Source organism: Oncorhynchus gorbuscha, linkage group LG09, assembly GCF_021184085.1.
Source record: "Oncorhynchus gorbuscha isolate QuinsamMale2020 ecotype Even-year linkage group LG09, OgorEven_v1.0, whole genome shotgun sequence".
NCBI classification, from domain to species: Eukaryota; Metazoa; Chordata; class Actinopteri; order Salmoniformes; family Salmonidae; genus Oncorhynchus; species Oncorhynchus gorbuscha.
In genome coordinates this window covers 45576023-45591821 of record NC_060181.1, presented here as the reverse complement: position 1 = coordinate 45591821, position 15799 = coordinate 45576023, and the positions used below count along the sequence as shown (strand labels likewise).

At 46.0% G+C, this 15799-nt stretch overlaps 1 protein-coding gene across 2 annotated transcripts in view; it reads right to left on the bottom strand.

Moving 5' to 3' along the window:
* The window catches only part of LOC124043705 (sodium/hydrogen exchanger 3-like), a 76990-nt gene extending 61419 nt beyond the window's left edge, over positions 1 to 15571 (bottom strand). For both annotated transcript variants that reach the window (XM_046362575.1, XM_046362576.1), the window contains exon 1: positions 15254 to 15571. In XM_046362575.1, the coding sequence (XP_046218531.1) occupies positions 15254 to 15455 (202 nt within the window). In that variant the 5' untranslated portion in view covers positions 15456 to 15571. The remainder of the gene's footprint in view (positions 1 to 15253) is intronic.
* Between the last annotated feature and the right edge of the window lie 228 nt (positions 15572 to 15799).

Sequence of the window (15799 nt, the reverse complement as noted above, 5' to 3'; positions counted from 1 at the left end):
CAATGTGCCGTTATAAATGTTCTCATCACTCAATCAATCTGGATTAGTGGAGAGAGGCAAGTTTATAAAGTCGGTAATGCTTTTTCAGATTCCATGCCATCACTCCTTCTTTAACTTCGTCCACAGGATCAATTCCTACCAAGCTGGCTGGCTTCTATCTCAAAGTGAACATTTTCACTAACTGAACAGTAACCTCTGGATTTGTCATCCAACCAGAGGACTTAGGGCTATATATTTTTGCTTAGGTGTTTTAAGTGTTGCTTCTGGCAGCCTGAAGCTCAGTTAATAGGGCTAGGCTTCCCGCTAGCGGGACAACTTCCGGTGAAACTGGAGGGCACGCAATTCAAAGAAATAATCATAAATATTAGGGATATCTCTAACAGTCCCCCCTGAGTGAGTTTTCTTATGCATGTGATGTCAGAATTCATTCACTAACCCCATTTCTGTCTACTGTTTTTTATGCGAGTAAAATATAAATGCTGACAGATAATTGGTTCCTTCGACATGGTGGGACCTTTTTGTGCTGGTAAAATTAATTATGGTAGAAATGGCGGTGGAAATGCATTCATGTGCAAATATATTGATAGAAAAACCATTATGTCGAAGTAAACTTGGAGTCACTCGATGATATGGTGTGTGGCCATCCCACTTAGACTCGGGAAACCATGCAATTGATTAGGCTACAGATGAAATAACTTATGATGAACTTCACAGGGTGTTGAAAGTGCACAGTGATCTTGAAGGTCCTTTCAAATAAATATTGAGGGTCTGATTCTGGTCACTTGATGATCGATGCTTGACTGCTTTTTGACAAATAAAGAATATTTAACCATAGCTGCCCTCAAACCAAGGCACGCTGCCTGCTAATTATCTATAGAAAATGTTTCAACTAGTCAATTGTACATTATTGTGTAACAGTGAGGTAGGTGCGTTCCACCTCCTCATTAATTCACGTAGAAAGTAGCCCATTTCACTGTGGCGGAGGAATTCTAGGCTCATGTAAGGCAAGGATTAGCTAGATGAGTCAGACAAACTTCTCTCTTCAATGAAACCCAAGCACTCTACCATTGTTTCCTCAGGTCAAGTATGCAGACATTTGCGCATCTCCAGTCAAAACAGAACCTGACAGAACTTTTAGCCCCAGCGCATTGCCTTCATTGTTGTTTTCCTTACTAATAATTACTGTGGGCATTTCTATCAAAGTAAGTGCCTTATTATCTTATTATAATAATGTTTCTGTATATCGTGTTATGTCATTTCTACTGTAACACACAGTATTTATGTATGGAGCATAATGCATTCTGTGTCATGTTTTGTCATTGATTATCATGTCTTGTCTCTGTGCTTCCCTTCTATTCGTTTCCCTCTGCTGGTCTTATTAGGTTCTTTCCCTCTTTCTATCCCTCTCTCTCCCCCTCCCTCTCTCCCTCTCTCGCTCTCTCTCTCTATCGTTCCGTTCCTGCTCCCAGCTGTTCCTCATTTACTCTTTTCACACCTGTCCCCTATTTTGCCCTCTGATTAGAGTCCCTATTTCTCCCTCTGTTTTCCGCTTCTGTCCTTGTCGGATCCTTGTTTGATGTTCACTGTTCTGTGTCCTTGTTCCGCCCTGTCGTGTTTTTACCTTCTTCAGATGCTGCGTGTGAGCAGGTGTCAATGTCAGCTACGGCCAGTGCCTTCCCGAAGCGACCTGCAGTCTGTGGTCGCGTCTCCAGTCGTTCCTCTCTACTGACGAGTGGATTTCAGTTTTCCTGTTTTTGCATTTACCTAGATAATATCCAGGATTATCGCTTTTGTTTAAGACTGGAATAAAGACTCTGTTTCCGTTAAGTCGCTTTTGGGTCCTCATTCACCTGCATAACATTCTGTGTATTCCTTTATAACCACGGACACGCAAGGTACTGATTTCATAACCTTCAAGGTGTTATACTCAACTGTGCTTATGTAATTTTTCTATTAGTTCTGTAAAACAATGCTAATGTTAATGGCGTTAAATAAGTATTAGCTTGTGTTGTATTCTTGAAGCTGTTTAATAAGTGCCCCTCAGAGTCACCAGTGTAAATAATGTGGATATGTTTTGAGGGGCTGTTTCACAGACGTCAGCATAGGGTAAAATGAAGGGATTAATGACCAGCAAAATTTGAGGTAATCTGCAAGGAGAGCCCATATGTAAATCTATATGTAGTCTATATCTGCCTGCAATACTAAATGCTGTGCATTTCCTCCATCATATGCATGGCAAACACACTCCCCACATGTACTGTATCTGTCACGCCCTGACCTTAGAGAGACGTTTTATTTCTCTACTTGGTTAGGTCAGGGTGTGATTTGGGGTGGGCATTCTATGTTGTCTATTTCTTTGTTTTTGGCCGAGTATGGTTCCCAATCAGAGGCAGCTGTCTATCGTTGTCTTTGATTGGGGATCATACTTAGACAGCTCTTTTTCCCACTTTCTATTGTGGGATCTTGTTTTTGTTAGTTGCTGGTTTAACGCTACTATACTTTACATGTCGTTTAATAAATTCAAAATGTACGCCTACCACGCTGCACCTTGGTCTCATTCCAACGACAGCCATAGCAGTATCTTTATGTACAGTGTCTTCAGAAACTATTCACACCCCTTTACTTTTTCCACATTTTGTGTGTTACAGCCTGAATTTAAAATTGATTATATTGACAATACCCCATAATGCCAAAGTTGAATTATGTTTTTCAAAATGTTTACAAATGAATCACAAATGAAAAGCTTAAATGTCTTTAGTAAATAAGTATTCAACCCCTTTTGTTTTGGCAAGCCTAAATAAGTTCAGGAGTAAAAATTTGCTTAACAAGTCACATACGTCACAACAAGTCACACTCACTCTGTGTGTCAGGATTTGGCCAGGGTTATTCCGGTTTTTGGTCACTAGATGCCCCCATTGTGCCTTTTGACCTTTTGTTTTCCCTTGATCCCCATTATTATTTGCACCTGTGCCTCGTTTCCCCTGATTGCATTTAAACCCTTTGTTTTCCTCAGTTCTGTGCTCTGTGTTTGTATGTTGATCCCGGTGGACTCTCTTGAGGAATTCTGTTTTTTGTTCTTGTTTATTTGTTTTTTGAGGCTTTTTGTGCTATACCTTCCACCTTGTGGATTTACCTTTTTGTCTTGGAGGATTACCTTTGTTCTTATGGAATTCCTTTTGAGGTTGTGGAGTTACATGTTTTCCTGAAGAACTTCACTTTTTACTTCATTAAATACACCGTCTCAAGTACTGCTGTGTCTGCCTCATCTTCTGGGTTCTGCCGACTATTCGTGGCTCAGTTGGTTAAGTGACTGTTTCTCACTCCGGAGACCCGGGTTCGTAACCGGGTCCTGACAGAAACACAGAGCCAAAAATGAACACAGAGGCAACCAGTTCCCAGGACCTCCACCACCAGGAGACTGTCCAACGCCACGAAGCTGCCCTGGTTCAGCAAGAGGCCTTAATGGCTAGACATTCTCATCTTCTGTCGGAGATGCTGACTTCCATAAAGCAGATATCTGATCGACTTACCCTGGCAACAGTTCCCGTCCCAGTACCTCAGATTCACGTACCCATGGCAGTTAACCCTCTGGCTTCCACCTCCCCAACAGTTCTCAGGTGATCCAAGTGCTTGTAAAGGGTTTCTCACCCAATGTTCTCTCTCCTTCGAGCTGCAACCCTCGTCGTTCCCCACCGACCGGTCTAAGATCGCATATATCATCACCCTGGCCTGGGCTACTGCTGTGTGGGATGCCCATAATTCCTGCTGTGCCAGCTACTCTGCCTTGCTGAGGAATTCAAACGAGTGTTTCAAGGCCCAAGCAGTGGTTCTGACTCAGCCAAACAGCTCCTGACTCTCCACCAAGGTTGGCGCAGCGTGACGGACTATGCGATCCAGTTCTGCACGGTGGCAGCAGCGAGTGGCTGGAACAACGAGCCGCTCACGGTGTGCTTTCTGAAAGGCCTTTCCGACACTATCCAAGATGAACTGGCCACTCAGGAACCACCGGACAATCTCGAGTCCCTGATCAAGTCGGCCTCACGCATTGACCAGCGTCTGAGAGAGAGAGAACTCAACCGTAGACCTCTAGCCCCTATCAGTCCCAGCTCCGAGTTCCCACCTTTATCCTCGCTGGCTCCACCGGAACCCATGCAGATTGGACGCATCTCCCAGGCTGAGAGAGACCGCCAGATGAGGGAGCGACGCTGTCTATATTGCGGTAAACCGGGCCATTTCCGTTCCACATGTCCCGGGCTCCAGGGAAACACTCTGTCCCGTACAGACCGGGGGGAACTGTAACGGGAAACATAACCTCCTCCCATCTGTCCAACTCCCGTCTGCTCATTCCAGTCACCCTTTCCTGGGACAACCACAAGCTTCACTTTCAAGCCTTGGTAGACTCTGGAGCCGCAGGTAACTTCATGGATGGTGTCTGGGCGAAGGAGAATGGCGTTCCCTCTGAACCTCTAAGTGACCCCATGAGGGTTACTACATTGGATGGAAGCCCTTTGGGATCTGGACTTGTCACTCATGTCACTACCTCCTTGCGACTTTCAGTTTCACAACACCAGGAATTGATGAACTTTCATTTGATCTCCTGTTCCGAGTTCCCTCTCGTCCTTGGATACCCCTTGCTTCACAGCCATAACCCTCACATCGACTGGTCTGTGGGCACTATCAAGCAGTGGGGTCCTACGTGCCAAACTACTTGTATTTTCCCGAATTCCCCGAGTTCTACTCCCGAGTCTTTAGAATCCATCGACCTGACCCGAGTTCCTGAGTGTTACCATGACCTCAAACTGGTATTTAGCAAACAGAGGGCCACCATGCTACCACCCCATAGACCTTATGATTGCCCCATCGAACTGTTTCCGGGCACTTGCCCCCCCAGGGGTCGGATCTTTTCCCTATCTCCACCCGAACGAGCTGCTATGGATACCTACATCAAGGATGCTCTGGAAGCAGGCCTCATGCGTCCATCCACCTCCCCGGCGGGAGCAGGGTTTTTCTTTGTGGCCAAGAAAGATGGTGGATTACGTCCTTGCATCGACTACCGGGGACTCAATGCCATAACCGTTCGTAACCGTTACCCGCTACCCCTTATGGCCACAGCCTTCGAGCTGCTCCAGGAAGCAGTTGTTTTCACTAAGCTTGACCTGCGGAACGCATACCATCTTGTGCGGATCAGACCTGGTGACGAGTGGAAGACCGCTTTCAACACGCCTACTGGTCACTATGAATACTTGGTGATGCCCTTCGGCCGGACCAACGCCCCAGCGGTGTTCCAAGCGCTCATAAACGATGTGCTTAGGGATATGCTTAACATATTTGTGTTTGTTTACTTGGATGACATCCTCATCTTTTCGAGCTCTCTTCAAGAACACACAAAGCATGTCAGACAAGTACTCAAACGCCTCCTAGACAGCCATCCGTACGTTAAGCCGGAAAAATGTGAATTCCATTCATCCCGAGTACAATTTCTGGGATTTGTAGTGGAACCCGGTCGAGTCCAAATGGACCCCAGGAAGGTAGGGGTGGTAGCGGATTGGCCCACCCCCAAATCCGTTAAGGAAGTTAAGCGTTTCCTGGGCTTCACTAACTTTTACCGCAAGTTCATCAAGAACTTCAGCTTGGTGGCAGCCCCTCTCTCAGCTTTAACCAAGGGTGGCAATGCAAGGTTTTTGTGGGGAAGAGAAGCTGAGACGGCCTTCCAAGGACTCAAGCAGCGCGTCCTCTCTGCTCCCATCCTGATACTACCGACTACGGATGAACCATTTGTGGTGGAGGTAGACGCCTCAGAGGTTGGTGTTGGAGCTGTCCTGTCTCAGAGGGGTGAAGACAAGAAGCTTCATCCGTGCGCTTTCTTCTCACACCGGCTTACCCCGGCTGAGAGGAACTACAATGTGGGGGATCGTGAACTCCTAGCGGTTAAGATGGCATTGAAGGAATGGAGACACTGGCTCGAGGGGGCATCTCACCCGTTTCAAGTGCTTACGGACCACAAAAATCTGGAGTATATCCAGCAGGCGAAGCGGTTGAACTCTAGACAAGCTAGATGGTCTCTTTTCTTCAATCGATTCCAGTTTATCCTCACCTATCGGCCCGGGTCGAAGAATCTCAAACCGGATGCCCTGTCCCGAGTCTACGCTCCTGCCATTCGAGATGACACGGACATGCCTGTCCTTCCTGCTGCTAAGATCGTGGCTCCGATCTCGTGGCAAGTTGAGGATACCGTGAGACGAGCTCAAGCTTTTGAACCGGACCCGAAAGGAGGTCCTGCCAATCGGTTGTTTGTCCCCAAGGCAGTGAGGACTCAGGTCCTTCTGTGGGGGCACTCCTCTCGCCTCACCTGTCACCCGGGCGTAGGTCGCACCTTGGAGTTCATCCAGCGTAAGTTCTGGTGGCCTACCATAAGAGAAGACGTTGCCACTTCCGTCAATGCCTGCCCCGTGTGCTGCCAGGGCAAATCTTCTCACCTCCACCCGCAAGGACTCCTTCACCCTTTACCTGTTCCCCACAGACCCTGGTCCCATATTTCGTTGGACTTTATTACTGGCCTTCCTCCATCCCATGGCAATACTACTATCCTAGTCATAATCGACAGGTTTTCTAAGGCGGCCAGGTTCGTCCCTCTGACTAAGTTACCTTCTGCCAAGGAAACGGCTGAGTTGGTAATTAATCATGTGTTTCCGAGTCTTCGGCATTCCTCAAGATATGGTTTCTGACAGAGGTCCCCAGTTCGCCTCAAGGTTTTGGAAGGCCTTCTGCCAACTCATGGGTGCTTCTGCCAGTCTATCTTCAGGGTACCATCCGGAGTCCAACGGCCAAACAGAGAGGATGAATCAAGAGCTGGAAACCACCCTCCGATGTATGACTCGTAACAACCCGTCCACATGGTCGTCCTTCATTGTTTGGGCCGAATACGCGCACAACACCTTGCGCTCCTCCTCCACTGGTATGTCCCCGCACGAGTGTCAGTTTGGCTATGCCCCTCCATTGTTCCCGGACCAGGAGGCAGAAGTCAGAGTGCCTTCAGCCTTGAAGTTCGTCAGACGCTGTCGGCTTATGTGGAGGAAGACCCGTCTTAATCTTGTGCGTTCCTCACAGAGGTACCAACAACAAGCCAACAGATGTCGCCGTCCCGGGCCTACCCTGCGCCCCGGCCAGAGAGTCTGGCTCTCCACAAGAGACTTATCACTACGGGTGGAGTCTCGCAAGCTGTCCCAAAAATACATCGGTCCCTTTAAGGTTGCCAGGAGAGTTAACCCAGTTTCTTATCGCCTACACTTACCCAGATCCCTTAAGATTAATCCCACGTTTCACATTTCCTTATTAAAACCTGTTGTTTTTTCTCCCCTTGTCCCGGCAGACAGACCTCCCCCTCCGCCTCGTGTCATTGCAGGCCAGCCGACTTATACCATCCATCGGATACTGGATTCCCGCCGGGTGCAGCGGTCCTGGCAGTATCTGGTGGACTGGGAAGGCTACGGTCCCGAGGAGCGCTCCTGGGTTCCTGCCAAAGACATACTGGACCCTGACCTCATTCGTCAGTTCAGGGCCCTCCACCCTGAGAGAGCTGGTAGGAACGTCAGGAGCCGTTCCTAGGGGGGGGGGGGTTCTGTCAGGATTTGGCCAGGGTTGTTCCGGTTTTTGGTCACTAGATGCCCCCATTGTGCCTTTTGACCTTTTGTTTTCCCTTGATCCCCATTATTATTTGCACCTGTGCCTCGTTTCCCCTGATTGTATTTAAACCCTTTGTTTTCCTCAGTTCTGTGCTCTGTGTTTGTATGTTAGCACCCAGCCCTAGTACTCCGTGTACTCTTGTTGATCCCGGTGGACTCTCTTGAGGAATTCTGTTTTTTGTTCTTGTTTATTTGTTTTTTGAGTATCTTTTAAGGCTTTTTGTGCTATACCTTACACCTTGTGGATTTACCTTTTTGTCTTGGAGGATTACCTTTGTTCTTATGGAATTCCTTTTGAGGTTGTGGAGTTACATGTTTTCCTGAAGAACTTCACTTTTTACTTCATTAAATACACCGTCTCAAGTACTGCTGTGTCTGCCTCATCTTTGGGTTCTGCCGACTATTCGTGGCTCAGTTGGTTAAGTGACTGTTTCTCACTCCGGAGACCCGGGTTCGTAACCGGTTCCTGACACTGTGTGCAATAGTGTTTAACATGATTTTTGAATGACTATCTCTTCTCTGTACCCCAAACATACAACAATTTTAAGGTCTCTCAGTCAATACACCCAGTCACTACAAAGATACAGGCATCCTTCCTAACTAAGTTGCCGGCGAGGAAGGAAACCACTCAGGGATTTCAACATGAGGCCAATGTTGACTTTAAAACAGTTACAGATTTTAATGGCTGTGATAGGAGAAAACTGAGGATGGAACAACAACATTGTAATTACTCCAATACTAACCTAATAGACAGAGTGGAAAGAAGGAAGCCTGTACAGAATAAATACATTCCAAAACATGTATCCTGTTTGCAATAAGTTATTAAGTAAAACTGCAAAAAATGTGACAAGAAATGTACTTTATGTCCTGAATACGAACTGTTATGTTTGGTGCAAATCCAACACAGCAATCACTGAGTACCACGCTTCATATTTATTTTCAAGAGTGATGGCTGCATCATGTTATGGGTATGCTTGTCATTGGCAATGACTAGGAAGGTTTTATGATGAAAAGAAACAGAATATAGTGTCACGCCTTGGTCATTGTATCTTGTGTTTTTGTTATATGTTTGGGTAGGCCAGGGTGTGACATGGGTTTATATGTTGTATTTTCGTATTAGGGTTTGTATTAATTGGGAGTGTGTATTATTAGGGGTGTGTCTAGTTAGGCTTGGCTGCCTGAGGCGATTCCTAATTGGAGTCAGCTGATTCTAGTTGTCTCGGATTGGGAACCGTATTTAGGTAGCCTGAGTGCGCGTTGTATTTCGTGGGTGATTGTACCTGTCTTAGTGTTAGTCACCAGATAGGCTGTATTTTGTTTCATTCGTTTGTTGTTTTCTTCTTCCATTATTTCATGTACCATATAGCTTCATTAAAAGTCATGAGTAACCTACATGCTGCATTTCGGTCTGCCTCTCTTCTAACAGCAGACGAAGTTCATTACATATAGCTAATCACAGGCAAATTCCTAGTGGAAAACATGGTTCAGTCTGGTTTCCAACAGGCACTGGGAGACACATTCACCTTTCAGTAGGACAATAACCTAAAACACAAGGCCACACTAGCGTTGCTTACCAAGACAACATGTAATGTTCCTGAATGTCCTAGTTACAGTTTTGACTAGGGGTGTACTCATTCGTCATACTCGTACTCATAATCATATCCATTTTATCACACTTGATACTCGTAATCGGATTTACTCGTGATTGGAAAACCCAAAAGCTTTAAATGCCCCTACCCCTACCCAATCTACCCCTATAAAAATGTGGATTAAAAATGAACCATATACATTTGCCATTTTATTTTCTAATGATTTGTCTCTCGGTGAACATGTGCGCATTCAAATAAATAATAATAGCAAGCAAGCATGGGCTAAGATCACAACATAACACAGACGTTGTCAGCAATGGAATAATTATAATGACAAAGTAGGCCTACTAAACAATACCAAGTAGACAGACAAAAACAACCATATGGCCTCAGCAAAGTCGACAAGAAATAAGTAGATTGAACAACAATGACTAGATACAGATTATATTTGAGTGAAAGAGAGATGCGTGCTTGGCTGCTGAAAATAATGTTTCCCATCACGGATAATTACAAAAAATATGAGTACTCGGCACACCTCTAGTTTTGACTTAAATCGGCTTGAAAATCTATGGCAAGACTTAAAAATGGCTGCCTAGCAATGATCAACAACTATATTGACTGAGTTTGAAGATTTTTTTTAAGAATAAAAGAAGAAAGTCTTAGAGACTTACCCAGAACGACTCACAACTTTAAATCGCTGCCAAAGTTGATTCCAACAGGGAGTTGAATACTTATCTTATCAGGATACAGTATAGTGCATTTTTCATATATACTGAATATATTTATTTTGACATGTTAGACTTTTCTTCCACTTTTTTTGTTGTATTTTGTGTAGATAATTGGGAAAAAATACAATTAAATCCATTTGAATCCCACCTTGTTATAACAACCTGTGTAAAAATTCAAGGGGTGTGAATACTTTGTGAAGGCACTGTACCTATCTATGCACAGTGTATGCACATTTACACAAACACACAAAAAGTGTAATCAATGTCACAACTCAATTGTGTCTGGTGTGTACACTCACATTGCTATTGACCACCATGTCACCACAACAATCAAGACCTAAACATGGTAGATGCTCCATTACCTTTAACAGTTAATATTCAAAAGATGACACACCATAGCTCATATCTGTACATACGCATATACATTACCACAAATTACATTATCGCTTTTCTGTTGAAACACATAAATAAGTCCTGCATCAATTAAATGGTCACCTGATGTCCAAATCGGCAAAGAACAATTTTACACTAACACACGGTTAATTTGCTGTGTTATGACAGTGTAAAGTCATTGTCTTAAGCTGACACCAGCTTGGTTTATAACATCTGTTATGTATTGATTATGACAGTTTAATGTTGGTTCTTATGACTCAGGGTAAAGTAAAGCGTTACCAAACAAACTCTCAGAGCGTGAATAGAGGGTGGCAATCTATGGTACGATGAAATACTATAAAGATGAGTAGCCTGGGGAAGTTTCTTCAAATTACAGGAGAAAATGGAACCCAGAATAGACATGCTCTCATTAGGACTGTGTGTGTGTGTGTGTGTGTGTGTGTGTGTGTGTGTGTGTGTGTGTGTGTGTGTGTGTGTGTGTGTGTGTGTGTGTGTGTGTGTGTGTGTGTGTGTGTGTGTGTGTGTGTGTGTGTGTGTGTGTGTGTGTGTGTGCACGTGTGTGTGTGTGTGTGTGTGTGTGTGTGTGTGTGTGTGTGTGTGTGTGTGTGTGTGTGTGTGTGTGTGTGTGTGTGTGTGTGTGTGTGTGTGTGTGTGTGTGTGTGTGTGCGTGTGTGTGTGTGTTCTGTTATTCATCTGTGTGATGTGATCAATCGGTTCATTCCAGTTCAGAATGAAAATGATGTATTGTATTTTAACAGCAACAGTTCCAACCTAGACAGATACGTAAGAGTGTTTTTAATGGGGGGAAATAAACATGAATAGATATTTATATGGCTATTTAATTTAATTGTTATTTGTTTTTGTCTATATTGCATTTGTTTTAGGCATAAGGGGAATGAAATGTACCGATATTTATGTATAGTTGAATATATTTTCCTAAGCTTGGGTCCCAGGAAAACACAGAATTTCTAATTTGGGTCCCAGGCTGAACATGTTTAAGATCCCCTGCATTAGAGATCTGACATACTGTATGGGATGAAAACGAGACGATTTTTCAGTCAGATCACCGGTAGGCTACTAATAATAGTGTAATGATATTCATCTGTTGTTTGAAGTGAGTCAGACCGAAATGCAGCGTGTAGGTTACTCATTACTTTTAATGAAGAAAATGCTGTACATGAAATAACTGAGAATACAAAACAACAAACGAGTGAAACTAATTACAGCCTATCTGGTGACTAACACAAAGACAGGTACAATCGCCCACGAAATACAACGCGCACTCAGGCTGCCTAAATACGGTTCCCAATCCGAGACAACGAGAATCAGCTGACTCCAATTAGGAATCGCCTCAGGCAGCCAAGCCTAACTAGATACACCCCTACTAATACACACTCCTAATTAATACAAACCCCAATACGAAATACAACATATAAACCCATGTCACACCCTGGCCTACCCAAACATATAACAAAAACACAAGATACAATGACCAAGGCGTGACAGAACCCCCCCCCTAAGGTGCGGACTCCAGGACGCACCTCAAGAGCATAGGGAGGGTCCGGGTGGGCGTCTGTCCATGGTGGCGGTTCTGGCTCGGGACGTGGACCCCACTCCATAAATGTCCTAGTTCCTCCCCTTCGCGTCCTAGGATAATCCACTTTCTCCGCAGACCATGGCCTAATAGTCCTCACCCTGATCCCCACATAACTGAGGGGCAGCTCGGGACCGAGGGGCAGCTCGGGACCGAGGGGCAGCTCGGGACCGAGGGGCAGCTCGGGACAGAGGGGCAGCTCGGGACAGAGGGGCAGCTCGGGACAGAGGGGCAGCTCAGGACAGAGGGGCATCTCGGGACAGAGGGGCATCTCGGGACAGAGGGGCAGCCCGGGACCGAAGCAGCCCAGTACAGAGAGGAAGCCTAGTACTGAAAGGAAGCTCAGTACTGAGAGGAAGCTCAGGCAGGTAGTAGGCTCCGGTAAATCCTGGCTGGCTGGTGGACCTGGATGATTCAGGTTGTCTGGCCGATCTAGAAGATCTTGGCAGACTGGCACTTCTGGCGGATCCTGGCAGACTGGCACTTCTGGCGGATCCTGGCAGACTGGTGACGCTGGAGCCGACTGGCGGCGCTGGGCAGACAGGAGACTCCGGCAGCGCAGGAGAGGAGAAAGGCTCTGGCTGAGCTGAACAGGCTGAGACTCCAACAGTGCAGGAGGGGAGAAAAGAACAGGCGAGGCGCACTGGACCACTGGGAGCACTGTGGGCAGGAGACTCCGGCAGCGCAGGAAAAAAGGCTCTGGCTGAACAGCTGAGGAGGGGAGAAAAGCAGGCTGCGCTGAACAGGCGAGGCGCACTGGAGGCCTGGTGCGTGGTGCTGGAACTGGTGGTACTGGCGCGAGGACATGTACAGGAAGCCTGGTGCGGGGATCTGCTACCGGAGGACTGGTGTGTATAGGTGGCTCTGGATAGACCGGACCGTGCAGGCGCACTGGAGCTCTTGAGCACCGAGCCTGCCCAAGCTTACCTGGCTCGATGCCCACTCTAGCCCGGCCAATAGGAAGGGCTGGTATGAGTCGCAGCTGGCTCTGCACCCGCACTGGAAACACAGTGCGCTCCATAGCATAACACGGTGCCTGCCCAGTCTCTCTAGCCCAACGGTGAGCACAGGGAGTATGCGCAGGTTTCCTACCTGGCATAACTATTCTCCCTTTTAGCACCCCCCAATAAATTTTTGGGGGTGACTTTCCGGTTTCCAACTGCATCGCAGTGCTGCCTCCTCATACTCGCGCCTCTCCGCTTTAGCTACTTCTATTTCCTCCTTGGGACTGCGATATTCTCCCGGCTGCGCCCAGGGTCCTTTTCCGTCTAATATCATCTCCCAAGACCAGAAGTCCTCATATTGCTGCTCCTCACAATTAACAGGGAGAGTAGGCTCAGGTCTGACTCCTGACTCTGCCACTCTCTCTCTGCGCTTTCCCGTTACCTACGGTTTTCGCTCTGTATAGCCGTGCTTTCCTTTTCGATTCCATCCATGTATAGCCCTCGCATTGCTGTAGGGAATCCCAGGCGGGCTCCTGCACTCGCTCTGGGTCGGCCGCCCACCTGTCGATTTCCTCCCACGTAGTATACTCCTTGCTTCTGTTGTCCATAACGTCCTCCTTCAGATCCTGCCAGTTCACACGCTGCTCGGTCTGTGAATGGTGGGTGATTCTGTAATGCTATTCCTCTGTTGTTTGAAGTGAGTCAGACCGAAATGCAGCGTGTAGGTTACTCATGACTTTTAATGAAGAAAATGCTGTACATGAAATAACTGAGAATACAAAACAACAAACGAGTGAAACTAATTACAGCCTATCTGGTGACTAACACAAAGACAGGTACAATCGCCCACGAAATACAACGCGCACTCAGGCTGCCTAAATACGGTTCCCAATCCGAGACAACGAGAATCAGCTGACTCCAATTAGGAATCGCCTCAGGCAGCCAAGCCTAACTAGACACACCCCTACTAATACACACTCCTAATTAATACAAACCCCAATACGAAATACAACATATAAACCCATGTCACACCCTGGCCTACCCAAACATATAACAAAAACACAAGATACAATGACCAAGACGTGACAAATAGCAGCTGCATACAGCCTATGCACCCTGTCCATCTGCTCAGGTTAAACAAATGGGTAACGTTATGTATTTATAGTCCATTTGTGTGAGGAGAAAATGTGAATGTTATCAAATTTGGTTTATATTCCAAATTGGCTAGGCTGCCTATATGTTTTCAATTCAAAATAATTCACTGGAATTAATCAACCAACATAATAGTGATGATAGGTCTACAGTTGGCCTGCATGATGCAAACATGCATTAAGCAAGCTCAGCCCTGTGAGTTTTATTCGCTATCAGTTGTTATCTCTGCGTCTGGATAGAGGAAATCCCCCTCTTAATCTAGTCTAAATATATTTCATATAAACAAGTTTTAAGGTTATTGCAGTTTGACAGGATTTTCATCCCCCCAGGGCCAGGAGTTTTTTCAGGAGTTTTTTTAAACCATGTCACTTCATTAGGAAAAACGGGTCCCTCCATAGGCTGGGATGGTGCAACCAGTCTGCTTGCAGTTGTCAGTTACTGTCAGGTATGTGGATGATCAGGGATTTGGGAATGTTTTTTTGTCTACTTTGATGTGTTGGTTGGGCAAGATTTGTAGTCTGTGTTTGAATTTGTGAATTCTGATATGTCTGAGTTTAACTTCATGGAAAAAATCGTTGCCCAAACCTACGATGGCACAGCTGTAATGGAATGTATCTGCTATTTGTATTTACAGGTAAGTCCCCTCCTGTCAACTATTGTCAACTCTCTCCTGATATGAACTGATGCCACTTCTCATGTGCCTGCTCATCTACTGGCACATTGAATGTTTCCTCTCCAAGCACTGTGAGTACCCATATCAATTTTCTCTCATTACTGTATGTAGAGTCAATCACACACACAAACACAATCACATTATTACACATGAATGATTTTACTTGCTTGGACTAACTCATTCTCAGATCTTTTGTGTAACTGTGTAGTGTATTGTGTTATTGTTTTTTTGTCTTCTCTGTCAAATCCTGTCCTGCCCTCATTGGAAGACTTGAGCTCTTCTCCAACACCATCCATCCATGATGAGCCTGTCCTGCACTGAAGCCTATGAACACCTCAACCCCTGTCCTACACTGACGTCAAGCCTCTGAACACCCCAACTCATGCCTCATACCGTCATTTGTCGTCTCCGTGTGTTCCGAGTATATACCGTGAGTCTCCCATCCTCCTTAATTTTTCATGTCACCAGCTTCCACTGATGTACATGTATGGAACTCACCGAGTTTGCAGAGCCAGCTGACCAGGATCCAGAGTGCCACCAGGTATGGGAAATGAATTTCCTCCCACTTCCAGATAACGATGGGCAGGGTGGTGATAGTATGTTCTGTTCCATGTTCTACGGCCTCAGATGCCAGGCTGGGCCTACTAATGGCAAGCAGTACCATCACCAGGACGAAAGTGGAGCGCCACAGAGCTGGCATCTTCAAGCTGGATGCTTTTCAAATCTTGAGGTCCCTCTCTGTCCTCTGTCACTGACTATCTGAATTGTCACTGCTGGCCCTAAGTATGTTTGCTCCTCTCTGTCCTTGCTCAGGTTAGAGTACACCTTTTCACTGCAGGGGAAAGCCCCTCCCACTCTTTAGCCAGACAGGCTAGTTGGGCCACTTCTTCGATACCAGGGTGCAGTTCTACCCAACCTTACCACCCTGTTGTTATTCATTGGCTCAGGACACCAGAGGCATCATCCCAATAGGGGTCAAGTGAGTACGTGCCCCTTCATATTTGTCCTGTTTAAAAAAAAATATATATATATATATATAATAAT